Source organism: Molothrus ater, chromosome 13 (genome assembly GCF_012460135.2).
Source record: "Molothrus ater isolate BHLD 08-10-18 breed brown headed cowbird chromosome 13, BPBGC_Mater_1.1, whole genome shotgun sequence".
Lineage (NCBI taxonomy): Eukaryota > Metazoa > Chordata > Aves > Passeriformes > Icteridae > Molothrus > Molothrus ater.
In genome coordinates, this window is record NC_050490.2 from 6351858 (window position 1) to 6379155 (window position 27298).

The window sequence follows — 27298 nt, forward strand, 5'->3', positions numbered from 1 at the left end:
CATGTCCTGATAGCATCAGTTTCTCCTAGCAAATGGAGGAAGAAGGATAGTTTGTAAATAATGTGTTTGTTCACATCTCTGGTAAAAGCCTAGAGTTACAAAGATAGCTAGATATCCAAATTAATTTTTTGTTAGCTTTCTTGATTCAGGAATAATTTGAATGCTAGACATTAACATTAAACAGTCTTACATACTTAAAATAAGACTGTTAGGAAATGGTTGTTTCTGTGTTAAAAGCTCTTTCATAGACCAATAGGAACTATCACTGTAGCTATGAAGTGAACTTCTGCTTAGAGTTAATAAAAGAGGAATCCTGGGGAGGCAGAGATCATACAAATGTTGGTAATACACAGCCCAGATAATAACCATGAAGGCCAGGTCTCCTAGCTGTTGATGGTTGTCTTAAAAAAATGTTGGGCCAGACACTTTTTATATGTCTCCATGAAAAACTGTGGTGTTCACTGCAGTGGAATGAATGCTTCATATTTGCAATGGGTTTCTGTGCTTCCTTTTCTGGGATATCAGCTTCACTGGCAGAGTCCAGTGAGCTAGAGGAGATCAAGTATATTGATTTTTCATTTAATTTTCTTGGGTGACTTGTGTATTATTATGGCAATATGACAGTCTACAGAGCCAGGATACAAGCCTAATACAAATTAGACTACATAATTTGAAGCATAGGATTTTAGAGGAAGAACTTTAGACAACTGTATGAAATCTTAAGCTAGCTGGGTTAATTTAAAAAAATGTTCAGAGAACAGCATTCTTATACAGATTTGAAAGTTACTGTAATAAAAGCAAGTGAAGTGAACTATCATATTGATTGAATGACAATAAGTCAGTTATTCTATACAACTGGAGCGTTACATGCTGGTTTTTTAATGTGTTTCTTCCAAAGCTGCCGTGGACTGAATAGTCAAAGCTGCTTTAGAAAATTATTGAAATGACGTGTATTAGCTTTATGAATAATGTGCATGTGGAAGATGAGAATCTGTCTGTTATGGACATTGGACACTCAATGGGACCTGCTTGCCCTGGCATAATGTAATTATTAATTAAAGTAAAAACAATGCCCTGACAAAGGATGAATGAGGCTGTGCATGAGGTTGCCTCCTGACAGAGGTGACTGTACAGCTGAGAAAGTGGATTAGTATCTGCTTGAGAATTCTGCTCAGTGTGTGAGATTTGTTGGGTCTGATGTTTACTTCTTCTCCCAAGATTTTTGCCTCCTGTTGGTTTTTGATTAACTCTTTGGCAGTTGAAGTGAACTTGTAAATTTGGTCCATTGGCAAGATGTAACGTATTCCTGAGGTGGAATGCTCAAACAAATTCTTGTTTGTATTTATGTAATAATTAACCAAGGAAACGTCTGTATCTGAATACACAGAAATAAATGCTAAGGTTGGATTATTTTGAAGTTAAATTAAAGGTTTAGTCAACATATCAAATAGTCTTATTTCCCACAGTGTCTGAAGTAAAATCTGATTTTTGCACGAGTATTAAAACATGACAACTCATAAAAGGGACTCGTGTTGGGCCACATGCATGTTACCACCCAGGTACAGACTCTGCTGTAGGTGAGTGAGCACCACTCCCTGAGCCTTTCCCTGCTGCTCCCAGTTTGTGCTGCCAGAGGTAAACAGGAAGCTGCTGCCCTCCTGGAGCCTTTACTCCCTTCACTCAGCACTCTGTGAAATTAAAATAAACAGCAATTTTTGCATCAGAACCTCCCCCAGGGCAGAGTTCCTCCTGACCCCCAAACGCGCTCCTGCAGCCGCTGTCCCGGTGAGAGGAGCTGCCAGCTCCTGTGCCCCGCGGTTATTGCTGTGAAAAACGCCAATCACTTGTTTCTAAAATTTTAAAAGTTTAATAGTAATAAAATGGTTATAAAAATAGTAATACAATTAGAGTAATAATGATTTGGACAATTTGAATTAGGACAATATGAGACAACAGAAACAAAGAGTTACGGATGTCCGGGTACCTTTTTCTGGGCAGCACAAGCCCGCTAAAGGACCCACGTTAACAGAGGATTAACCCTTAAAAACAACAGCCTGTTGCATATTCATACACCTCATACATGATGCATAAATTCCATTCAAATACAGGATTCTGTCTGGTCATCGTCACCTTCTTCCTCTGAATCTTAACAGCGCCTTCGAGGCGGGAAGAAGTTCGTTTCTTCTGATAAGAGGGCAATAAATTCTTTTTCTCTGAAAGATTTAGGTGCCCGGTGGCTGTTATCTCGCTACAAGTCCTTTCTTTAAAAAAGTATCCCACATAGCATAGTTTCTATTTTAACATTTTTTTATAACCTAAAACTATATTTAACACACTAATTAAGAGAAATAATACAGCATTACTTTCTAACATAACACATATAATATTAATATTTGCGAAAAGCCAATCACATAAAATCCACATTTTTCACATTGCTGTGCGGGGAGCACTCCTGAGTGAGCAGGAACCTTCCAGCTGTTCCCTGCACATCCCACGTCCCGCTGCCACAGCTGGCCAGCGCCCCTGCTTCTGGGGCTCTCTCCTTGTGCAGGCTGCCCCTGTTCAGAAACACACTGCCCTGAGCCCCACATCTGAGCACAGCCCAAGAGCAGAGTTCCCAGCTCTACCAAACATGAAATAGACGTTCTTGAAGCCAGCGACTTGGGAAAATCCTGTGTAAACCTAACAGAATGCATTAGAATTCTACAAGCAGGTCTGCGGCAGTTGAGCTCTTTATCACAGGCTCCACCCTGGTACACAGAGCACTGATTGTCTTATCCTGCCCCACTCACCCCTGTTGAAACTATGCATACAGGAGCGAAGATCAAAGCAAATACCTCAAAAATAGGTGAACTTGAAACCCACGACCACGCTAATGCCCAGGTTATGAATTAAGCATATCTTATTTGTGGTATCAGAACAGTTAAATGTTAAAACTCTGAGCAGTGCATAGCACTAATAAAGTTTGGTGATGTCAGCACAAAGGTGCTTTTTGGTACATGCTGTTGAAAAAAGTTTTGGCCACAGTTTTTTGCTGTGTTGCAGCTTTTGCAGTTTCATCATGCCTGTTGCAATAAAGAGTGTTTTTCTTTAGCCTGAACTGCCGCAGGCATGTGACTACATGACAGTCTCCACTTAGAAAAAAATATCTATATTCTCTCCGGTTTGTAAATAAGTTCAGAAAATGGCTTTTTTTAAAAGGAAAAAAACAAAACAAAAACAAAAGAGACTCAGCTGTAGTTTTTCCAAATTATTTTAAATTTAGTTGTTATTCAGGGGGATGATTTAGCCAATGCTTATTTTAGAAATTAGTCTTTCAATTTTTGTGGAATTGCTACATACTGTTACTCAACTAAATCAAACTGTTGGCATAAAAACATCTTGTTTGATATTCTTGGTTAAAAGCAGTAATAAAATAAGGTCTGTAATCTGCCCAACGTGTTGTGTTCTTACAATCCAATAATAATTGGTGATGACAAATATACCCAACAAAATGTAGATGTTCAATAATTGCAATAATTTAATAATTGCAAAAATATATTTATCCTTCCATCTTTAAATGTATTTATCCTTTTATCCTTTCATCCTTCAGTGTTGTTTTGTTATCAGTTTAAATGCTAAGTAATTCAGAAATATTGCAATGCTCTTAATTTACATTCTGCATAAATTAAAAAAAGCAAAACCTGCAGCTAAAGAATAAGGCTAAAAAAGTAATTTTTCTTTTCTTCATCTTACTCTGCCCCACTCTGTTTTCTGGAAGGAGAGCACTGTGGTGCTGGGAAGGGGTAGAGGGGAGTCGGGGCTGGGCAGCCGCTGAGCTGCAGTGGCAGATCGCTCGGGGAGCTGCAGCATCCATGGCTTTCGGCATCGATGGGAGCTGCCATCCCAGAATTCTCCCTCCGGGGGGACTCCGGGGGTAACCAGGCGTTCCCAGTGAAACCCTGTCAGTAAACCCAGTAAAAAAACCAGGCGTTCCCAGTAAAACCCAGGATTGTCAGCTGCGGGTGCTGCCGGGGCAGACCTTGGCCTTAGGCTCTCAGGGTGCTGTCCCGCAGTATCGCTGTGATGAGGAGACAAATGTCTTCATTTTCCATGCACAGAAGGGAGTAGGAACGGCTGCGGCCCTACAAAGAGGGCAGTGACTGAGCAGGGAGGAATTCTCTGCGGTCATTGGGGCCTGATGGTCTAAAGCTGGGTGCTAAAGCCTGAGATTCCAAAAGCTGAGATGGGGCAGGGGAGCGAGTGTTGACATCAGCTAGAGCAGGACATGGCTGGGGTGGTATCTTTGTAATGTGAAAAAATTGGGTTTTACTTGGTCGGAAATTTTCCCCCGGCACCAGCAGAGTGCAGGAAGCCCAGCATCCAGTGCTCCCCTCTGCAGTGCGTGCTGAGGTGCTGGTCCCACACGTGGAGCCTCTGAGTCACATTGCTCTGACATTCCTCCCTCTGGGGAGCACATGGGAAACTCCCAGTGGACTTCAGTTTATTACTTACTTGCAGGATGATCCAGGAAAAATATTTTCAGTCTTCTGCTATAGCAGAGGCAGTGGCATGTTGTCTGAATCTTCTGATAGAGTTGCCAAACTACGTTTTTCAATTAAAGACCATAATAATTTTACATGTGAGGTGTATGATTGCTTAAACCCCTTTGAAACCTATCTTTAGTGAAGAAGAGCAACACACATAAAATCTTTATTACACTTCAAGGATTGACAAAGCCAAGATGAAAATATTTGTTGTAATTTATCTCGTACATTTCTTAGATTGTATGATAGGTATATGCAAATGTAAACCGCATGTACAATTCACATATCAAGAGTTAGTGTGTGTGAATGCTGCTCAGTGCAGTGACTGCAGTGCAGGGGGGATTGTGGTGCTGTATATGCCCACAGATACATGGAATAAAAGCTGCTATTGCAAGGCAGCCAGGGCCTCTACTGCTCCACCAGTCCCAGGAAAGCTTGCTGCTCCTGCCACAAGGAACAAGTCAGACTTCAAACAGCTCCAGAGACTGTTCAATAAGTGAAGTAAGACAATAAATATCGAAGAGCAGGTCAACCATATTAAGTTGTTAACAGTATTGCATTTCCTTAGGAAAGGTATTTCTTGGAACATCAGGACAAAGCCACCCAACAAGCTGTGGGATAAGCAAATAGGAGTTCACAGTTCATTAACTACTTCCCAGTATCTGCCTGCAGTCTCTGTAACTTGTTTCAAAATCTTAGGCCCTTTGCACGATCCGCTTTTGAGCTTGTTCCTGTCCTTACTTTTGTCTATCATGTCGCTGTGCCTTATTAAAAACAATATTTCAGAACTTCTAGTGAAAAGTAATACTGATGCAACAGATTAGCCTTGTGGTTAAATACTGAAGTAACTTCTATTCTGGTAATGTCCTGTTATGTATCTTAGAAGAGCTTATCTTAGAAGAATGCCAGTGTAGTTTCTGACTCCTGAAAATGAGCATGATGTGTAAATCCTGTAGACTCCCATGCTCTCATAACTCCTGTTGTGTTAGAGTGTGCATTTGCTGTCCAGGTGAGCAGGCTCTGGTTGCTGCCACATCTCCTCCTCCCAGCCCTGGCTGTCCCCTGGCTCCAGAGCCCGGGGCAGGAGGTGATGGTGGGGAGCTGCCCTGGGGCCAGGCCCTGCTGGGGCAGCAGCACCTGCACAGGAGCTGATGGGAGCAGGTGGTTGGGCCACTGGATCTCCTGCAGCCTGGAACCAGCTCTGGGGTCCGTCCTTCAGGTCATGTTGGACTGAATCCAGCCCTGTCTCAGAGCAAACAGTGAGAATTTCCCCAGAAAAATTTTTATCAGTATTATATTTCCCTAGTGATTTTTTTTCATATATTAACCTGCTAGTAGTTTCCATTCCTTAATACATTTTTGGTATTTTTAGTTCTCTGTTTAAGATGTCTATCCTGCTGCTTAGATGCTCAATATTTTTGCTTTGCTATTTTCTCAAATCTTTAAGCACTGCTTTTCATCTTCCTTAAGATTTTCCTCATGTTAAATTTAAATAAATGGCCTTTTATCTTTGTCCATCTTGCTGCTTCTGCTGTCTTCCTTTAATTTCCTTTCAGAAATATGGTCACATCATTGCAGCCAATAAGTATTTTTTCTAACATAAGATATACAAGAGCTATTTTGGAGCCCATTTGTTCACTATAGCTTCTCTGTTTTGATTATCCCAGTCAAGGACCAAAATTAACATTAAGTATTTTTGCAATATTCTCTGGGAACGGCAGACCCTTTCATTTTTTAGAAATATGTGAAAGATTCCTCTAAGTAGATTAGAAAAGTTTGCTAATTTTGACAGATGATATCATTGCAGAAAGCCGTGGGTTTATTTTCTTGTTAGCTGGGAAAACTGATACAAATGATGAGTGTATGGGACTGGTGATGGGCCTCTTCTGGTAGAAGCACTGGTATCAGGTCTAAAGTGAATGGTGTGCAGCTTTGTCAGCTTTGTGACATCTTTGGCTGATGTGTGTGTCTCGTTTACTATTGTGTTTAAATTCTGAGCTGAGGAGGCACATGCTCCAGAACCACAAGGATTTTGTGCAGTAGTACTGTGTCAGTTGAAAAGGGGAAGAAAAGGTCATGCTTGTGATCACTTGACACTCCTACTCCCTCGTGGAGGCTGAGCATCCCTTCTGCACTGTGATGGGTGTTCGCTACTGAAAAAAGCTGTTAGAGATTGAGAGTGGCAATTTTTCCCTTTGTGGGAATGAAGAATGATTATTGATGGCATGTAGGTGGTTGTAGTTTAGTGAGAGTTCTGATGGACAGAGTAAGAAGGTTCTCAGGCACTGAATATACAGTCTCTTCTGATCCCTTGTTTTTAGTGCTTTATTTTTAGATGTTCTATTTTTAAACACCTTGAAATACAAAACTATTTGCTTTTTTTCCAGTTAAAAGAAAACCCATGTTGTGACACAGCATGGCTCTATCTTTTTATAGCTACATCAAATACGTGTTGCTTAGGATAATGCAAGAATATACAAACAATAATAAAGGCAAAAATGAGAAACCAGCAGTTGATACTGTAACACAAGGTGGAGGCCAGCAAAAATAAATTCTGTAAATAAATGTCTTCTCAATACTTACTCATTCCATACAAAACAACGATCTGCTTTAACCATATTGTACTGCCAGTACCAGAAGCAGTGCAGGAAGCACAGACAGTATCTAGTACATAGGGGATGCAAAATATATTCTTTCTTGGTATTCGTGTAGCAGGTGTGTTGATCTGTGAATGAGTGGGTGTTCAGGAGCACAGAGGGTGGGAGCAGAGTGGATTTTGCAGGATCCTGGTGTCCAGGTGCCGGAGATGCGGGGCAGCCCTGCCTCTCCTTGGGCTGCAGCTCAGGGGAGCAGCAGGCCCCGAGCTCACGGGGTCAGCTCGTGACTTGTAAATATTATTCTTGTCAGAGCAGAGCAGATCTGATTTGGAGCCTAAAACAGCAACCAAATGAATAATAACAGCTGACAGCAGTGTGGTACACGCCTTTAATTGCAGCCTTGCCAGTCCAGCCTCCACTCCCTGTGCAACGTCAGATGCTGGGTTTGGAAGCCCAGGAAGAGCCTGGGGGAGGCCTGGCAGCCAGGTTGTTCTACACTGGTGTTTCCACTTCTGTGGCTTTTTGCAGCCTGTTGAGATGTGTTTTTGTTTTAGGGTTGGTTTTTTGTTTTGTTTTGTATTTTTCTTAATCTGCCAAGCTCATCTTTTTCCAGCTGCTCAAGCTTTGTTAGTGCTGACACAGACTTTTATTTGCTTACTTACTGTACAGTTAGATCACACCTTTCTCTGAGAAAACCTAAGAGAAGCCAAGTGCCCATCTGCTGCCATCTGACCCTCCTGGCTTGGCCTGGGACTGGACCTTGGGCTCTTTGGCCAGCTCAGACCATGTCCCAGGGGAGCTCTGTGGGAGTTCCCGTGTCCTGGCTGGGGCTGCTGCAGGATCAGGTGTGGGGCAGCTCTGCCAGCCTTGTGCTGCAGGCTCTGAAGAACCTTCTGGGACAGAAGGACTCAAGCAGGCCAGGAGACCTGGCCTTGTGTCTGGATGATCCCTCTGGAGAGGGGTGGAGGGACAATGTGCTGTGTGCTGGACAGCAGAGGGCAATTAGCAGCTGAGAGAATTACCCTGAGTGCACCCTGCAAAGCAGGTTCCAGTGGACACCAGGTAACGAGCTCAGGTGCAAATTGTATCCACATTGGAATGCTGCATTTTTATCTGGAGAGTGGAAAGCTCTGGCTAAAAAAAAGCTTAAATTCTCAAGAAATATTCAATAAGAACAAATCATTAGTGTAATTTTTAAACATATAGCCTTGACCTTTGGGAAATATGCAGCCTGAAGTAAGATTAAGAATTGCTTTTATAACTGCTATGATGTGAAGTTTTTTCAGATGATTGATTATAGGAAATTTTTAAATTTTTTTTTATTTCAAAATTCAAAAACCAGTTAGTTGTTAGCTGGATAAGGTTATAGTACCAGTTGGAAGTGACTGAAGTTGCTAAATTCAGGTTAGACTCTATAATAGCCATTGCTCATGCTTGGAAGGGCAAGAACTTGGGAGTGGGTGGTGTCTTCTAAACACTCCCTGTTTTGTTGCCCAGAGAAAGAGGTGGTAGCCACTGCACCTGGCCATGCCATTGGTGTTACCTTCCTGGAGAAGGAAGGGTGAGAGCAAAACTTAAGCACAGCTGGTCAGGCTTGGGCTTTTTTGTAGATCCCTGGGAGAAGTCTGACAATAATCTGGTGGTGATTTGCTGCTTCTCTGCACGTTTGAATGTAAGGCTAAGTTTTGAAAGGAAAGGGGCAATTCCAAACTACTAGGAAACTGCCATTTAAATTGAGTTACATTTTTAATGTGAACTACTTCGTACCATGACTCTCAGCTGTCTTCTGTGCCACTGCTTTACTGGGTGTTTAGGCTGATTCCCTTTTTGTTGAACCTCTCTCTGCATGGTTTGCAGTGTCTGTGGTCATGTGGCTCTCAGCTTTGATGGCTGCTGTGATTAGAGCTGGGCAGGAGCTGCCCTGGCACTGCCCTCCTGCTTCCCTGCTGGCTCCCAGTGCTTTGGGGAAGAACCCTTTGGCCTTAATCACAGTCAGCAGCCGTCAGAGACTTGCATAAAGCTGCTGTTTTGCAGACTGTGTGCACATTTTCCATGTATCCCGTGGCTTTGCAAGCTTTGTGCTCATTGAGCTCACTGGGTCTGATGCCATGGCTTCCAAAGGGAAGCTTGATTGTTTTCCCAGTCTCATTTCTTACACGTTTTCTGTGGCTTACTCCATTATCTGATACTAAACCACGTTCTGTATAGCTTTGTGAACAATCTAATTATCCATATTTATTTTGATACTGTACCTTTTTGTCCATCCTGCCAGTTCCTTTTTCCAAGTGTAATATCACAAATAACCTGATGAATACACTGAAGGAAATTATGCTTCTCCATTGGACTTCTTTTTTCTCCAAAAACCCAAGCTTCAACTAATATTTTCAGTCATATGTTTTATGACAGTTGAAAAATTGATTCTTTGTTTTCTCAGTGCTTCCAGATCACTGCTTCCATTGTACAGACAGAAAATCATCAACGTTCACACAAGCTAAGCCAGTTTAAGGTTATTATTTTATTGAATGTCATGTACACTTGTGGACATTCAGGCAAATTACTGAGGTTGTGTTTTCAGACATATTTACTTCTGCTGTACTATATTTGAAAGCATTCTTTTGATTTAAGTTTGCAACTGTTCTCCACTGGTGTTGGCACTAATGGATCTGCATCAGGGTAGCTGGGGCTGGAGGCTTAAGAGAAAACACCCATAAAGGCTACAGCTTCTGTGCTGTCTGCAGTAGCAAGGTTTAGTGGAAGTTAATTTAACTTGAGGTAAAAATCCAGTTGGTTTTTATGTCACTTGACATGAAGCCAAGCTGTAGGCCTGGTGTAGCACTTGGTGCTAGTAAAGTTGTGTGGATCATTTGCTCCTGCAGAAATATGTACACACGAAAATTGCCCCTCTGTAAGTTGCTGATGTCCCATTTCAAAATACCAATGCAGCTGAAGTGTTCAGAGTACCTAAATTTTCTTCTTTAATCTGTAACATTTTTGCAGAATAAAATAATGCATATACTTTGTAATAATAAATTGCTTGTATCCTGGCGAATGTGACTTGATCCTGGATAAAGTACACCCCAGCAGTGTAGCTAAATCACATTGTTACAAATTGGAGCATTAAAGAATAAGGGGAATTTGCAGAATTGGCATTTTGTTGGCCACATCTTCCTTGACAGCATACTTGATCCCTTCTCAGCTTTAAATATAGTAATTCCAGCATCACTAATTTCAGTATCGTGTAAGCAAAAATTAAGTAAAAAAAGGGAAGAAATCAGAACTCCATTAGCATTGTCTGCTAGGCTACAGAAAATAGGTTTGGGTTTGGAGAGCAGATTTATAGCTGGATTAATAGCCTTGATGTCAACTGGATTTAAATCTGTTTGTGGGTGTATCCATGGAGCCAAACTACTGTTCAAATCAGCTGGAAGAAAAACAGATTTTGATTTCAAGTGGTACAGCATGAGATGTCACATGTTTTAGTAGCATCCTGAAATAGTAGTCTCTGAATGTGGGGAGAGGGTATCTATTTAGATGTCATTAAGCATGGTGACTAACAGATCAAAAGGGACTGTGAAGACATGCAGCCGACAAGCTGGGGTACATCATTTGCAGAACATCCCTGAATACTCAACTGCAGCAGACTCACTGGAGCTTCCCTCCCAGTAACAGCTTCTGTGCAGCTTTGACTTAAAAGACTGTAAAGGATGAGGAATTCATTGTGGTGATGGTAATTATCTTCACTGCTAATAGTTACAATGTAGGAGTGTAATTTTTGCATCCTTAGCTTCCAATAGCTGCATCTCAGTTGGAATAATTGGGGTTTTTTTCTACTAGTTTAAAAATGTCTGCCATCTGAAATTCATTCTGTGTGTAGGTGGTCACAAAACCCCCTGGAATTACCTTCTAGTTCTGGAGGGCAGTGCAGAGGCAAGTCAGCTGACACCACTTATGGATGCTTTCATGGAATGCCTGGATCAAGGAATAGAGTTCACTTAAAGGAAAACATTTGGGAAGTTGGAATTCAAATAATGGCTTTCAGTTACTTAGTGCTGATGAGAAATGTTGTAACCTTTGTGATGTTCATTGTGCTTTCCTGCAGGGCAGCAAAGGACACTACAGATACCACTGGCAGAGCCACAATGTCAAGCACAGTGGAGTGGATGACATGGTCCTGCTTTCCAAAATCACTGAGGATGCCATAGTGGAGAACCTAAAGAAACGATACATGGATGATTATATTTTTGTATCCTTTGCTGGTTTTGGGGAGCCCTGTGGCCCTGCTGAGCCAATGTGACACTAATTATATGAACATATTCTCTTTAAGCAGGTTACTCAAGGATGCTGAACATTTTATGTGACACTTCACCTGAGATAACAGAAATGGCTGTGAAAACTCAGCTTATTTTAAGGGTTGAAAATAAAATAGCAAAAACTATTTTAAGGTACCCTTTGTAATGTTTTGAAGATTGTACTTCCCTATATTTATACATTCACGTGACCTTGAAGCCTCCTGAGGTAATGATACTTTTAAGAGCAAGAATTAATAGGTTTTAAGCGTGTTTACATTTATTGATGTGTAGTCTTCTATACCTCCAAAATTATAAGGCTTTCAAAATTGCATTTCTTCTGTCACACAGCCCTGTTTACAACTTATTCTGGAATTGTTAATACTGTTAATCGTGGGATGATGGAAACAGGTGAATATGTCAAAATCTGTAAATCTTCAGTGTTCTCACTTAAATTTTTTTCTATGATTAATGAAAATGTGAAAATTTAAATACTGGAACATGCAACCTAACAGGAAGAAAAGACTTTAGTACCCAAGGCTTGCTTTTTAAAAAAATTCATATGAAAGCAATTCCTTAAGATAAGAATAGTCACTATTTCATTTTCAGCTTTTGTAATGTAACATGAGCTGCAGTAATGAATTTGGTAAATTCTAGTCAGTGATGATGTACTAGAAAGTTATGCTGTTCCTTCTGCTTTAGCCAGGTTTTCATACTTCCTAGTTGTATCTGGAGAATAGTTTCCTTGAAGATCTTAACATATTTTAGCAGAAAGGGGAGGAAATAGAAGATCTGGCTGTTTCCATATATTCTTGACAGATGGTCAAGAGCTGTGCAGCAGCTCAATTTAGCAAGGGCTGATAGAGGAAAGTTCATGTTGCAGTTGTTTCCATCACGAACTGCAGAGGTTTCTAATCCATGTGTGAACATGGGTTTGGACGCTCTGTTGAAGTACCACATGATTATTAAAATTGCTTTATAGCAGCAGGATGAAGTTGCACAGTACAGGGACAGGCTGTAGAATCCTTCCTGGTAGCAGCATGAGTGCTTTTGGTCTGTGGAGTGCTGCATGTTCCTTGCAGTGTGTGCAGAGACTTCAGTGCCCTGTGCAGAAGAAGGATTTTTGCTTTTTCTTTTTTATGAAAATAGTGGGATTAACATGGAGATGATCTTTCTACTGAAAACAGAAATAAAGTGTTTTCCAAGGGGACTGGTGGTCACATTGAGGGATCAGTCTTCCCTTATGTAGGGAGAAAGACTCCTTTTGCAATTCTGTGAAGGCTTTTCATTCAAAGTTGAAGATCATCTCTTGAATATTTGAATTGTTTGTGTGTCCACCCATGAATGAACATTTCTCAGTGCTACATTGTACAGAGATGACAGAATCAACCCAGAAAATGCTGGTATTGTTTACCAACAGAAAACTGTCACTTCAAGTGTTTATACTGACACAATGAGTAATTGATCTGTTATATCCAAGACCCAGATGTTGTCACTTGTTTTGAATTAAATTAAAAATGTATGAAGAAAGCATTGCAAATTAATATTACAGAAATTATGTCAATTGAGTTCTAGTTCTTCTCTAACATGTTACCTTTTTGGCTCCACAGTAGGAGGTTCTTACATAGTACAATCCAGCAGGAGAGATTTGTCAATTTTCCTGCTTTGAACAGAAAGCTTAGATAGCAAGTTTGCCTGTGAACAATTCCAGATTGTTATTGAAACCTGCAGTACAACATTTTGGACCCATAGGTGTGGGCTCATGGCTAACTCCCAGCTCAGTGAAAAGTCATAGTGATGCCTGTGAATTACTATCAGGTGCTTCCTATGTGGACACTGCAGCTGTAGTTCCAAAGGTTTATGAAGTATTTGAAATGCAGAGCATGTGCAGCTGAATGTAGAATGATGAAATACTGTATTAAAAATGTTGCAAAAAATCTAATAATGGCTTGAAATTGAGTGTCGTGGTACAGGGCAGCCTGCAGGAGAGGACTCTGAGGGACTGTTAATAGTTTCACTCATAAAATAACAGCACAGACTGAATTACCCAATCTCCCCAGCACCCCCAGTGCATGCAGCTGAGTAATTGTCTCATTTAGCTCAGCAGTGGCCCTTTCCATCCAGCTCTGCTTGCTCAGCACTGTCCTGTGAGATCAGAATGTGTCACTGCACTGTATTCTGCAAAGGTCAAACCAATATTGCCTAATACTGACAATATGGCCTCTTCAGTTACAAAGGACTAAAACCAGTTCAAATGTGCCATTTCCTTTCTGTATTTTTATTCAAGGTGTGTCATGTTTTGGCCTTTAATACATGGTTCTGTACTTAGCTTATTCTAAAATAAGATAATACAAAAATATTCCAATTGAATGGTATGTTTATATTCTTGTAAGCCTGTTAATTTAATTTTTATTAACAATTGTTGTAAGCTGTGGTGGTTTTTACTATTTTTTGAAGTATTATGTAATAGGGGGAAAAGTTCTTTGTTGTTAGTAGTAAGATGATGTTTTATGAAACTGTTGTTACCTTAACTTCTTTTGAATGCAGACATACATTGGCTCTGTACTAATCTCTGTGAATCCTTTCAAGCAAATGCCATATTTTGGGGAAAAGGAAATTGAAATGTACCAAGGAGCAGTAAGTAAAACAGTCTAAAATATTGTGCACTATTCAGGGGCTTGGAAATATTATCCTGTACTGTTTTACTCTGGGAAGAGTTTGTTTCTGGGTTTGCTAGCATTGTGCTGGCCTGGGAAAACTTGGCAAGTGGTCATTGCCATAGACTGAGTACTCAGATTGAACTCCCTGCCATGCAAGATCAGTATTTCAAGAAAATATTTGCATTGATTGGCTCTAATCCATATTAGGTATCACTCCTTGACATGTCCCTGCTCCTGCAAAGGCAGTTTTTAAGCTGTCATATGCACAAAATGGCCATTACTGGATTTGGGGACTGTGATTTCAGAAATCTCTAACTGGACAAGAACGATAAAAAAAGGGAGGTGCCAAAATTAGATGCCACTTTTGAAAATACACCTTGAAGAGTGAGTTAGCACAGATAAATCAGGGACTTAAAATTCAATTTCCTGCTTGAGTTGGGTGGGTGCACTCGGGGCAGCTGTTGGGTTTGGATGGATGAAAATGGGACCTGAGGCACCAGGCTCTGAGTGCTGCTGGGGGAGAGCATTGTTAGCACATCACTACTGGTGGGATAGGATAAAATTGTGTGTGTCCTTTGGACAAGTAATACATTTCCAGCAGAAGCCATTTTTAGAACAGGGTATTTCTAGGAGAAAATTATGGATGAGAGAAAGTTCACTAGCAAAGTCTAGAGACTTTAGTTTGTTTTTATTAAATGTACCAAAGAATTCTTGGGGAAAACGCACTATAAAGTGCTATTTGGAATTACTTTTTCCAGAGAAATAACTCTTCCCATTTAAATACAAATTTATTTTGCTGTTTCTGCATTTTTTAATGCTGTCTTGACAAATTATTCTTTATTTCCACTCCTAGGCACAATATGAAAACCCACCACATATTTATGCTCTTGCAGACAGCATGTACAGAAACATGATTATTGACAGAGAGAATCAGTGTGTCATTATTAGGTAAGAAAAAGATGGGTAAAAAATATTTCATCTTCTTCTGGTGTTTTAACTTGATGAAGCAGAAAAGTTTATTATCTCATGAAAAATCCTCTGTCCACATCCACATTTTGGGATTTTCTGGGGTAGCTAGAATTTTCTGACCCTCCTTTTTGTTTTCCAGTAAAATCCTGATGACAGCTTAACCACAAGAAATCTCTTACTCACACAGCCAGCTTCTTGTCCAATGCCAGAATTACAACAGCTTGAATGACTGCATGAGGGGGCTGCATTAACAGCTGTACAACCAGATACTGTTAAATCCAGCAATCCCACTTGGACTGCATTTATCATGGTCTTTTGTTCCTTTTGGAATTCTGCTTGCATTCACTCAGAGACAAAAGGCGAGAGATACTGGGAAATTAATTTTGTCTTCATTGTTAATCTATTTTAATTATTAAGCAATGGAATTCACTGTAGAATTCTTACTAAACTTTTTTTAATGACAGGCATCATTTAAGTGACAGTCAAAGTGAATTTTGGGACCAGAGTTCTGCTTTGTTCACATCTGTGGGTTTTATAGGTGGTGTGTGATAAAAGAAAATGTGTAGGGAGCAAGAACTGCAGGATCCTGGAGCTGGGACCCTCTGCCCCTCCTGACAGGGCTGCTGGGGGTGCAGGGCAGAGCACCTGGAGCTGCCCTTTGCCCATCCCCAGGGCTGTGCAGGGATTTTACACCTGGGAAGGCCAAGCAGGTGGTAACAGTTTGCTGGGTCCAAGGAGGGCCTCCCTGCTCCTGGGCCCCTGGGATAAAGGAAACAAAAAGCCCAGAGCTCTCCTGCCTTCACTGGGATGGCTGAATTGTTCTCTGACCTGTTAGGAATGGGTAAAATTGGGATTTTGCTTTTGGCATAAAGTAACATCCCAGAGAGTGGGATGTTTCACGTGAAGCTAAATATATAGTGCAAATCTTTGAGCTGTTGTGGATTGTGAATAAAACCCCTATTTTTTGATCCTGTGCTATGCCCCACAATGCAATGCATGCTGAGAGTCACATTGAGAGAGTTCTGAGATGCAGATCTGAGATACAAACTTAGAGCTTTAATTTTACATGAGAGTTCTTGTTCTTGAGCACTGGGTGATGATGTACTTGAATGCTCTTAGGAATGTACATTTTCTATGTGCATAGTGAAACTTCTCTGTGTGTGCACAGCCTATTCAAAGTCTGCAGGTGTTAATTGAAATTAGTGCAAAACTGAAACAAGAAGGATCATGTTTGCAAGGGACATTTCAGGGACTATTTTTCTGCATACACATTAATTTTTCCTTTGATATTTTTATTACAAACACTGTAGAAACTGTGGGCTAGGCTTACAAGTAGTTTTCGTTATGGTTTTTGATTTTTTAGGACGCTTTAGAATTCTTTTTATAAATAATAAATCAAGTAACTCAGCTGCTCACTAAATTCATATTGTTTGGTTGATATTTTAATCTTTCGCACCACATTTGATTTAAACTGTTTAGATACTGCTTGTATTTTCTGATATAATGTCATCGCTATTTCCAACAACCAGGGCTGGCTTTGGGAGGAAATTTCTTGAAGTTTGGAGGTTGCTTGCTTTGTGTTTTGTTGTGTGGACCAGAAGGCACTGAAACTGCTGCAGAATGGCAGCTTCCAGGATGCTGCAGCTCTTGACTGAAATGAATGTTCTGCCTAACTTAGAGTCTGCTTCCACTCCATCAGTTTCACATAATAGCTGCCAGGGGCTTTACCATTTCTGCCCCTAAGTTTTTTCCTCAAAAAACTGAGCCACAGCTGTCTGTTGTCATTGCCACAGAAGCTGCTGAGCATAAACAGTTCCAAATGAAGCTTTGTGTTCAGTGAAACATAGTTTTTCTGTGAAAAATTGTCCTGTGGGAGATGAGTGATGATGATATGGTTATAGTGAGGTGCTTCTTGCATCTCTGCTTCATAACTAGTCTGAATATCTGAGTGACTCCACTGAAAATCCCTGGTAGAACAGAAGGAACAGAACCAGATAAAACTTAACCAGGTTTTTCCGTGTCAAAGTAGGAGACTTTCCTGCAAAGACAGAAGGTAAGAAATAAGGTGTAGACTGGCCCTGTTCCCAGCCAGATGACAAAGGCTCAGTCTGGCTGCTGTTGCATATGGAGCCTCAGGAATGGAGACAGAAGGGTGCTGGGGAGGGGGCAGGTGCACACTGCTGTGCCCTCTCACCGTGTGCTTTGGATACCTGTGGCGTCTGCCTGCAAGCCTGGGAGGGGACATGCATCCCACAGACTAGATCTGTGGTTCCAGGCAGGTGAAGAGGGTCCCTAAGGTAGGCAGAGCTCCTTTTACCTGGAGCATTAATTCCAAATGCATTTAGACACTGATAGAAAAACTCATCCTCTAGAAAAACTCAAAAGTCAGTGAATGAACTGGGAAAGCAGATCCAAAAGAAAATGAATTCTCTGAAATGGTGAATAGATGGCAACCAAAAATAACCTCTTTTCATATGATAATACTAATTTAAAAAGAAAAACTGTTACCCAACAACCTTTCCAAGGCCAGGGAAGGCTTTTTCATTAGCTGAGTAATTCCAGCATATTTGCATATGTGTTAAGAAAGTTATATGTGCACATGTCTAATCCCAGCTGAGCTGCTTTGCATGGCTGCTGCAGAGTAAATGAGCAATGAGATGATTCATGGGCTGGGCTGAGTCCAGGAGCAGCGTGTGCTTAGGTGGGAAGAGGGAGCAGTGGCCCCAGGTCTTCCCTGGCTCTGTGTGCCCGGGCAGGAGTGCAGAGCAAGTTCACTCACAGGGGTGACACAGCCACACTGGGCTTTATTTCTCATTCAGTTTATGTTTTACTGAGGCATGATATTTAATTTAGACCTTTCTTGAACTAAGTTTGTCAGTGGCAATTCAAGAGACTGTTGGCATTTCTGCCCTGTGTGGCGTGGCAGCCCTTCCAGACTGTCAACAAGGGGTTGTCCACTCAAGATTTTAATTATGAAAAATTGTCTCTTGTGTTTCTAATTCCTTTTGGGCTATCACTGTCCTTTAATTGAGAGAGTGGAGGTTATGATTAGTATTTTTCTATCATGTAGCAATAAATGCATTTCTAGCATGTTATGGTTCTACCTTTCTATAAAGCTGAGGTCTGTATTTTCACTTTGGTTCTGTGATCCCTGCCAGGAGATGTTGCCATTGCTTTAAAGCAGTTTTTCTTGTTTGTAGTTTTAGTTTGCATTTGCCATTTGTGTGGCAACATTTGAGTCCAGGAAAGCAGTGTATAATGACTGCTTTTATAATATCTGAAAAGACAATACATCTTATGTACTACAAATAGGAGTTAATGAAAAGATCATTTACTGCCTGAACTGCTTTTAGTGAACAGCTCATGTCTATCTTAAATCTATTAAGTTCAAAATTCAGTATGACAATTCTAGTCAGCTTCTGTATCTCAGCTTTCCAGAAGACTTAAATGGCTGATCAGTCTGGAGAGAACCTGACTGGAAATATGGCTGAGTTTTAATGAGGAAGTGGTAGAAACATAGGTCTAACACTGTAAGAAAAGTTAGGTTAAAGCTCTGATTCAGAAGGGAGAAATATTTCACTGAAATCATGCTACTGAGGTTTCTCTGAACATAATTGCAGAAAGTAAATTTTCTGTGTAAACAAACTAGAAAGCTTATCCAAACACATCAGAGTATTTTACATATACAGTGTTCTTTACTGGCAGATCCAAGAGTTCTTTATAAATATTTGGTATTAAAATGTCTACATTGTCCTGGCAATGTAGATAAGCATCACTTGTATTGTTCTACAGCCATGGATACCATGTTAATTGTCACTCAGAAAATTAATTTTAGAGAGAAGGATGATGCTGTGTATTGGATCTTGCTTCTCTAATTACTGATTGTTTCCTCTGGGAAGGAAGCAAGGAGCAGGAAAACATTTCCTTCTCTGTTTGTAGTCTTAGTCTGATTTGAGCTAAGTATTAATGGACTTTGTGGAAGAAAATGTCATTTTTCTGAAGTGGCAAATAGTGCTAGAAGAAACAATATATCTTTCAAAGCATTATAATTTTTGTTAGTGATTGAGATTATGTGCTAGTTTTATTTTTAGCAAGAAAAGTCTCTGAGGAAATTGTCACACACAGAGTCCACTTTAAGCCATTTTAAGAATTTTTTCAAGCTCTGAAAACCTCCAGACTTTCAACATACTTCAAACTTCCAAGTTAGATGATTCTTACATCTTCTTAAAATAGTGTTAATAGCAGCAGAGCAATAAGATTTATATGAAGCAGCTGCATGAGAACCATTTGGCAGGAATGGCACAATTTCCCTGTTCCATTTGAATACCTGAGCTTTACTGAGGGCAGGATACCATCCCATCAGATAAAGCTACTTAGGTTCATAAATAATGCATCTTCTTGTTTTATTCTAGTTTAATTGGAGCAATTTGCTGGTCTTTGATCAATAAAAACCTAAAACTGAAAAACAGTGTATGCATGCATAAATCTAGAGAAACTCTGGAAGGCTTTTGGCCAAATTAATTTACTAGAAAGGACCACTTTACAATCCCACTAACAATAAAACAGAGCTTTATTGCTCCAGGGCAGTTCTGTGGCAGAGACTATGGAATAAGAAATACAAGCCTCACTTAATTTGAGCAAGGAGGAGAAGGATAATGGATGCATTGAAGAAAAGCTTACAGAAATGTGTTATATTTTTACAGTGTGATAAATAATACCTGATCAGATTTATTCAGTGTTTGGCCTTGGATTCTCCCCTGTATTCATCTGAAAACTGCAATTTGTAAGCTTAGAGTATGATTCAGGTTCAATTGGTTTGTCTGGTTTTACAACAGGAAGAACAAATTTACTGCCAGCAGATTTTAAAGAAGTGTTATTTTAATTATTGAACTATTCATGATTTGAACTTTTAAAAGCAGTTTGCCATTCATCAAAATCTGTCCCTGTGAATGTAGTAGATATACATAATACAGGCGTTCTTGATTGTTAGGAAAAGGTGACTCAGAAGAATAATAATAATCATGGTCTGTGCTCCACAGATGGATGCTCAGTAAGTACTTTTTCACCCTTTCAAGTTTTCAGTTTGATCTATAAAACTGTAGTCAAGAGAAGACAAAAGCATGAAAACATTTCTGGGAAAATAATTTAAAAGAGCCTTTCAGTATTTCTGTATTGTTTGGAAGCTTTAAAGATGTAAAATCACATTTGCAGCTTGGCAGTTTGGGGAGTTTTTCCAGAATGAAACCTTTAATAATGTGTCTATTAGTCATGCTGATAAAGAGGTCTGAGTTGTTCTCAGTGAGTCCCTTTCCTGTACAGGACATGCTGATGTTTCTTTGGCAGATGCAGCTGAAGTTTGTGCAGGAAAAGATGTGCATTTGATCCATATCCAGGAACAAGTGGGCGCAGGGTGGAAGAGTCAACAACATTCACTGAAATTATTCAGGAGTTTAAAGACAGCACAGGTTTTCACCAAGGAGAAAACTATTTTAGCTCTTCTTGTGGTGTTGACCCAACATCTGTGTGTTGTTCTTTTTGCTCTGGTGTAGTTGTCCTGCTCATGGGAAATGCATTAATGTCAGAGCTGACTTGCACCAAGGCTTACAAAGTCTGGAGGAATTTTGTTGAAATGAAGGGCAGAAGCTTTAAGGGATGAAGTGAAGGGAGGTCGGATTGCCTGCCATGCCAGCTTTCTTTCCCTCCTGAGAAACTTACTGATTGCAAGAAGGCAAAGCTGCTGCTGGTGTAAACACCATTCACCATTGAAGTGAGTTATTATAAAGGAAGGAAGGAAGGAATTGTGAGAGCTAGTATGGGATAGTAAGACTTCTTGTACCCTGTGTCAGAGGCATAGGAGCAGGAAGGCAGTTCTTCCGTCATTCAGGATGTGATTAATAATGCCTCATTATTTTATTCAGGAACAACTAAAACAAAAAACTACTAAAATGAAGTAGGTATCTGGCATGGCATGCACAGCTCAGATTTTCAAATTAGTTTTTGTGTCAGGACCTGAAATCCCCCTAAATGTAGATGGGAATTGAGTCTTTAACTCTCTTTTGAGCATCTTGATATAAGTAGATGTTTCTCAGTGCGTGTACTTTTCTGACCTTGGAGTCTCACAGAGGTTCTGGTGTCCATGCAGGATGGTGTATTCAGAGTTCTGTACTCACAAACATATCCCAGTACCATGCTACCACACTGCATCACAGTCTGTACTACCAGGTTACTCAGTCTGAATGTGCTGTATTTAATTAAGGTACTTCACCTTGGTTGGACAAGATGAACTTCAAATTACCCCACTGTAGAGTTAATTAAAAACTAACATGTACATTTTTGTATTTCTTTTTCTGTAGTGGCGAAAGTGGTGCTGGAAAGACTGTAGCTGCCAAATATATCATGAGTTATATCTCCAAAATTTCAGGAGGTGGTCCTAAAGTACAGGTGAGTTGATACACAGTAATACTGAAGCCTAAGTGGTCAGTGTCATGATCAGTGATCCCAAAACAGATTGCTGAAGCACTGGCAGATTCCTAAATTTCATTGCTACTCTGACTTCATTGATTGTGGTTCCAGACCCCCCCAAAAAATTAAATGCTCATGTGTAAGTATGATTTGAAATGAAGATGATGGAAAAAACAGATCAGTTTATTGGCTCTGTTGATTGGCAGAACAATGCACAGAAGAACCAGGTTTTAGCCTCAGGCATTTTGTTTAATTCTGTAGGATTTTCCTCAAAAATAGGAACTAAAAGCTCTGGAAGAAAAATTGTTGGATTCTATTCCTTATATGATCGAGAGAATTTTTTTACAGATGCAGGATTTCTTAATATATAAGAAAGCCTTTTTAATATATATAAGCCTTTTTAATATATCATTTATATCTCATGGGGGGTGTGTTTTAGAAAAGCTGTAAGAACTTTAAAAATATCTATTTCTGAATTTGCATTTCTTTCATTTCCTAAAATTTTAGCATGTTAAAGATATTATTCTACAATCCAACCCTTTACTGGAGGCCTTTGGGAACGCAAAAACTGTACGGAACAACAACTCCAGCAGATTTGTAAGTCCTTCTACCTTCGAGATGACTTTACTCTTGTGTGCTGTTACAGAGACAGTGTTCAGGGGTATACCATCAATTTACTACAGGTGAGGTAAATGTCAATAAAGATAGAAAAAGATATAAAGTGTGTTTTAAACCACGGTGGATATCAGAGGCTTCTGTATAGTTTTTTTTTCCCCTGCATTTCTTTCTCTATATGTACTGGGTACAGTTTTTGAAGTACCAAGGCTGCAGCCTTTACTAATATTATACAGGCAGTCTGTCATTCGAGAAGGGTCAAGATAATCTCATGAAGTGACTGCTCACTAAATTGCACACCAGAGGTTCCATTTGAAAAGGTTACACATAGGCTTTAATAATTTGAGATGTGTTCTTTGGCTAACATGAGTGTTAATGCAGGTAATGTCTCCCTGAAAGCAAGAGAACTTAGCTTCCAGGCAGAACACTTTGCTGTTGGTTGTAAATCTGTTGAGCTGACCTGCTGTTTAGGTGAGCCTCAAGGTTTCCTTTATACTGATCAAGAGTCTCAGCAGTGAAGAGGAGCCACTGATTTCCTCTCTACATTTGCATTAACATGGGATGTGTTAATATTGACCTGTATAAATGCAGAAAATATGTGGTGGTTCAAGAGTCTGAGCTTAGGTTATACCTTGAGGTATCCATAAAGATGAAATACCCTTGTAACCTTGCTTGGAATACAGTGCTAAGTGCACAATTTTGAATTTGCATTTACTAATCATTTAACAGCTTGAATTATTTGTTGCAGGGGAAATACTTTGAAATACAGTTTAGTCCAGGTGGAGAACCAGATGGAGGGAAAATCTCCAACTTCTTACTGGAAAAGTCTCGAGTTGTAATGAGGAATCCTGGAGAGAGGAGTTTTCACATTTTTTACCAGGTCAGAAGTGTCTAAGTCCTTTCTGAGTTATGTAAAGTATCTAGGACCTGTTTCTCCTTTTGACTGAATAGTTCTCAAAGCAGTGAGATTTGAGTGCACACTGCAGAGGTAACCTGGTCTCTGCTGGGAAGCTCAGTAGCATGGTGAGACACCATCTGCCATAGACCTGCCTGGCTGCCTTTCAGAACAGAATATTGCAGTATTTCAAAGCCTTGCTTGGAAACTCATTGTGAGTTCCCATCTGGAAAAGTCTAGGAGAATATAATAGAAAATGAGAACTTTTCAGCAGTTTTCTATTTAAACTGGCCTATATATAGAGAGAGAGAGAGGCCAGTTTATATATATCTGTATTGGCCTATACTTCCTGTGACAGAGAAATCTGATTGTCAGTTTATTTTTCTGAGACATTTATGATAATACTTTGTTCAATTGTCCATGTATCCCAGTTTTTGTGTTTGAAAAGATTTTTCTGGCCTTAGTGGTCTTTGATGTGCATGGTCCTCACCTGCTGGAGTGCTGCTGATTAAGCTCTATAAAACTAGGGCCAAGCCAGAGCTTTGTAAGTGAGCTTGTAAGTTGTAAGTTGAAGTGCCATTGCCAGGAGGGAAAGCTGAGTTGGTGCTGGAATTGCTCCAGGAGCTGTGTTCTCCTTTTCTGAGGTGTATGTACAATTTGTCCTGTCCTGCTGCTTTTCCTGTGGCCTGGAGAGGTTGTTTGACACAAGGGTTAAGAGACTGTGGGGTTTTGACAGCTCTGTTTTGTGTTTGTTCCTCCCATGTCTGTGCATGGCTGCAGGGCCTTTGCTCAGGTCTGAGGAGTGTGAAGGGTGCTTGTCCTCACAGAGAGCCACAGGTGATGCTTTCTGAATGTGCTGTCAGCTGTGCCTGCCTTGCAGCAGGTGTGGAAAACAGATCCCTGCTAAGGAGTTAGGGAACACATTGTGGATGGAAAACCCATTTTGCCCTTTCTTAATGAGTTAAAGATAATGGAAGGCATTCAAGGCAGTCACATTTTTAGCTATTTATTAGTTGTGAAGTTAGAACTAAACCATTTGTGGGAATGGAATTGAGAGCCTGGTCTTTTGGGTGAAGCAATTACCAGAAGTTAGGAAGGGTTCATCCCTGGCACAGCAAGCACCAGCCGTATCTCTCCCAGTAATCCCAGGCTCAGTCACCTGTTTCTGACCTGCTCATCTCTGCTGAGATTGTTGGGTGATCCCTAATGTGGGGGTTTTTATTCTGCAGCTCATTGAAGGGGCCTCCTCAGAACAAAAAAGCAGCCTTGGCATTACCAGTATGGACTACTATTACTATCTGAGTCTCTCTGGGTCCTACAAAGTGGATGACATCAATGACAAATCAGATTTCCAAGAAACACTGGTGAGTTCTTTACTGTATGATTTACATAGTGGTGGATGTATGTTCATTTCACTGTTCATTTTTAGCAAAGATGTTGATCTACTAATGTGGGAATGAGAAATTAATGTAGATATAACTTACTCTAGTTGTATTTTGCCTTGAGGAGGAGGTATGTTAACCCTGAAGACAGGTTTTGTAGAAAGCTGTTGTGATTTTCAGTTTGTTCTTTTTCAGAAGGGTGCAAATTTAATGAAATTTAACTTGTACAGATAATCTGCAGTATGAAAAAGGTGAAAATGCAAACACAATGAGGAACTTGAATTAGATGAAAATTATCAAAGAGTGCTCTGTTTTAGCTGAATTACCAGTGCTGGCTGACCTTCCATGCTTATTTAAAACAGTACAGCTGAAAAGCTGGAGAAAGGGAGTGTGAAAACACAGATCAGGGATCTTTATCCAGAGCTGCTGCCAGTTCATTGTGTGACTTGCCAACTGCTGGTGTCCTGTTCTTAGGAATTTACTATTTAAAGTAGATGTATTAACACATCTATGTATGTAGCACATTTAAAGGCCTAAAACATAATCGTTACTGTTGTATTGGAGCTTATTTGATACTTTAGAAAAACAGTTTGTTGAGAAGACATTCTGTAAGTTGTCATGTACTCAGAACTCCAAAACCCAGGGGTGCTGGGAATTTTCTAGGCTGAAATTCACAGCCTAAGCCAGACACTGGGCTGTGTTTTAGAGTAATTCAGTACAGCTTCACAGTTCTTAGTCTTGGTGGGTAAACTGACTGTGTAGAAGGAATAAAATCATTGTCTCTTAGGTTCCTTGTTTCCCAGTTTGCAATAAAACTAATTATTTTTAGTGTGACGCTTTAGAACAGGTGTTTATATTTTCCAGAACTTATTTTGTTAATGCATGTTCTAAAAAGTGTAGATGCTTCTGTATTTAATTTTAAAAAATACAGAAATGCTGAAGTAGAACATCTGGTACCCTTTGAAAGTTCAGCTTTAATGAAACTTGATTGTGTTAGGAATCTGAATTGCTTTGAATAACACTACTTTTTAACACCAACATTGTAAAAGGATTTCTAAGACAAGAGTCTCTCCGACTGATGCAAATTTGTTTGTTTTTCTTCCCAGCATGCAATGAGTGTGATTGGGATCTTTGCAGAGGAGCAGGCATTGGTACTGCAGATAGTGGCAGGAATATTGCATTTGGGAAACATCAGCTTCAAAGAAGTTGGCAACTATGCAGGAGTGGAGAGCGAGGAGTGTAAGTACCTCTGGAAACTGTTCCAGCAGCAGCAGTGGGCTGCAGCCCAGATGGCAGAAGGTGAACTGCAATTTAGAGCTGCTTGTCCAAACAGAGCATAGATTCTTAGAATGCCAGGCTGCCAATTGAGTCTCTGCCAAAACCAGGTGCTGAGGGCCCCTCTTTTGTCTTGTAAAAGGCCACTGACTTAAACAGAGGGTGATTTTGAATTTGAGAAATCCTGTTCCAGCCTTTGAGTGTGAAATAATAGACACTGTAAGAAGGGCTTGAACTCTGCTTCTTCCAGTGCATCAGCACACATTCATAAACCCCTGTTTATTGTGTGGTTTGTGTGGCTCCTGTGCTGTGGAAGCAGCTCCCAGCTGTGGGTGTCCCTGGGCCCAGGCATCCATACAGGTGTGTGCATGTGCCCTGTAAACAGAGATTCAGAAATGCAGGCTTTACATTCTGTAGTTATGTTCCCTGTCTCAAATTCCTCAGCTGACCCCTCATTGTTAGCCACAGCTACTGAGTAACTGTTTCTTTCCAGTTCCCTTTCCCTTGTGCTCTGTCCTGTAGCAGCTGGGCTCACAGCAGCAAGGTCTTGGAATGTTCATGGACTTGGAGTTTTAAATGTTTTTGTTGTGATTTACACCTTGCATCCAATGTGGATTTATGCTACTTGGATAGTTTAAGGACAGAGGATAAGCACAACACACATAACAGTACCTTACACATACCTGTGTGATCTCTGAATTCGTGGTTCAGGATGGGTCTTATGTTTAGGAAAACTGCATTTGTTTACTTCTATGTAATTTATTTCATAACTAACTTATCTTGTGCAGTCAGCTTCACACTCAACTGTATTAGCATTCTCCTGCTATTTGTTTTATGAAACTGGGAAATAAAAATTACTAATTTTTAACCTTCCTAGTCTCTCAGACTTCTCAAAAGAAGTTAAGCGAACCCAAAGAAAAACATTTTGTGGCATGGTATTTATCTGCCTTTTGGTTCCAAATGTGCTACTCTGCTTCAATTGAAATCACAGTGTTAAATCTTTCAATCAGATCAAGATATTTGAAAGCCATACAAGATGGATACAGAGCGAGTTGCATCAAAATAACAAATGGCAAAGACATTAATTGAAAATAAATCATTAGAAGTGGTTGTATTTCTGTGATGAGCCATGTCCACCATGTTTCTCCTGCTCCCTGGGATACAAATATATAAATTGTGTATGAATAATACAAGGGAAGAAATTAGAAACTAGAATGAATATCAAACTTACACATAAATATACTGATTTTAGAGAAGCCAGAGAAGAAATAGTCACATCCAGCACATCATTTCTGCATTATGCAGATGAAAGTTGGTCTCATTTCTCTTCTCCGTTAGTCCTCCCCTCAGTTTACTGTTTGTCCTAGCCAACTAAATAGTAAAGCATTCATAGCCTGCATAACCATGAAAGATAAAGCACAAAGAACCACCACTGGTTAGTCCTGCTTTGTGTAAGCCTGAAATAATAAAAAGTTTAGGAATTTGGTCAGTAGCATTCTGATTGTTATACAGCCAATTGCAGAAAAACATGCAAAGCCATTCTTTAGGACACCAGAAACTCTACTCTGAGTCAGAATGAAATCTGTACAGACCATTCTTGACAGACCTTTAGACAAATACATCTTTAAAAC

The 27298-nt window shown here is 40.1% G+C and overlaps 1 protein-coding gene across 1 annotated transcript in view; it reads left to right on the forward strand.

Moving 5' to 3' along the window:
• MYO1E (myosin IE) overlaps positions 1-27298 on the forward strand; it is a 76941-nt gene that overhangs the window by 19325 nt on the left and 30318 nt on the right. The window contains 8 exon segments of the mRNA XM_036389366.2: positions 11223-11366; positions 13957-14046; positions 14923-15017; positions 21392-21479; positions 22008-22097; positions 22864-22995; positions 24240-24374; positions 25499-25631. Of these exon segments, the coding sequence (XP_036245259.2) occupies positions 11223-11366; positions 13957-14046; positions 14923-15017; positions 21392-21479; positions 22008-22097; positions 22864-22995; positions 24240-24374; positions 25499-25631 (907 nt within the window).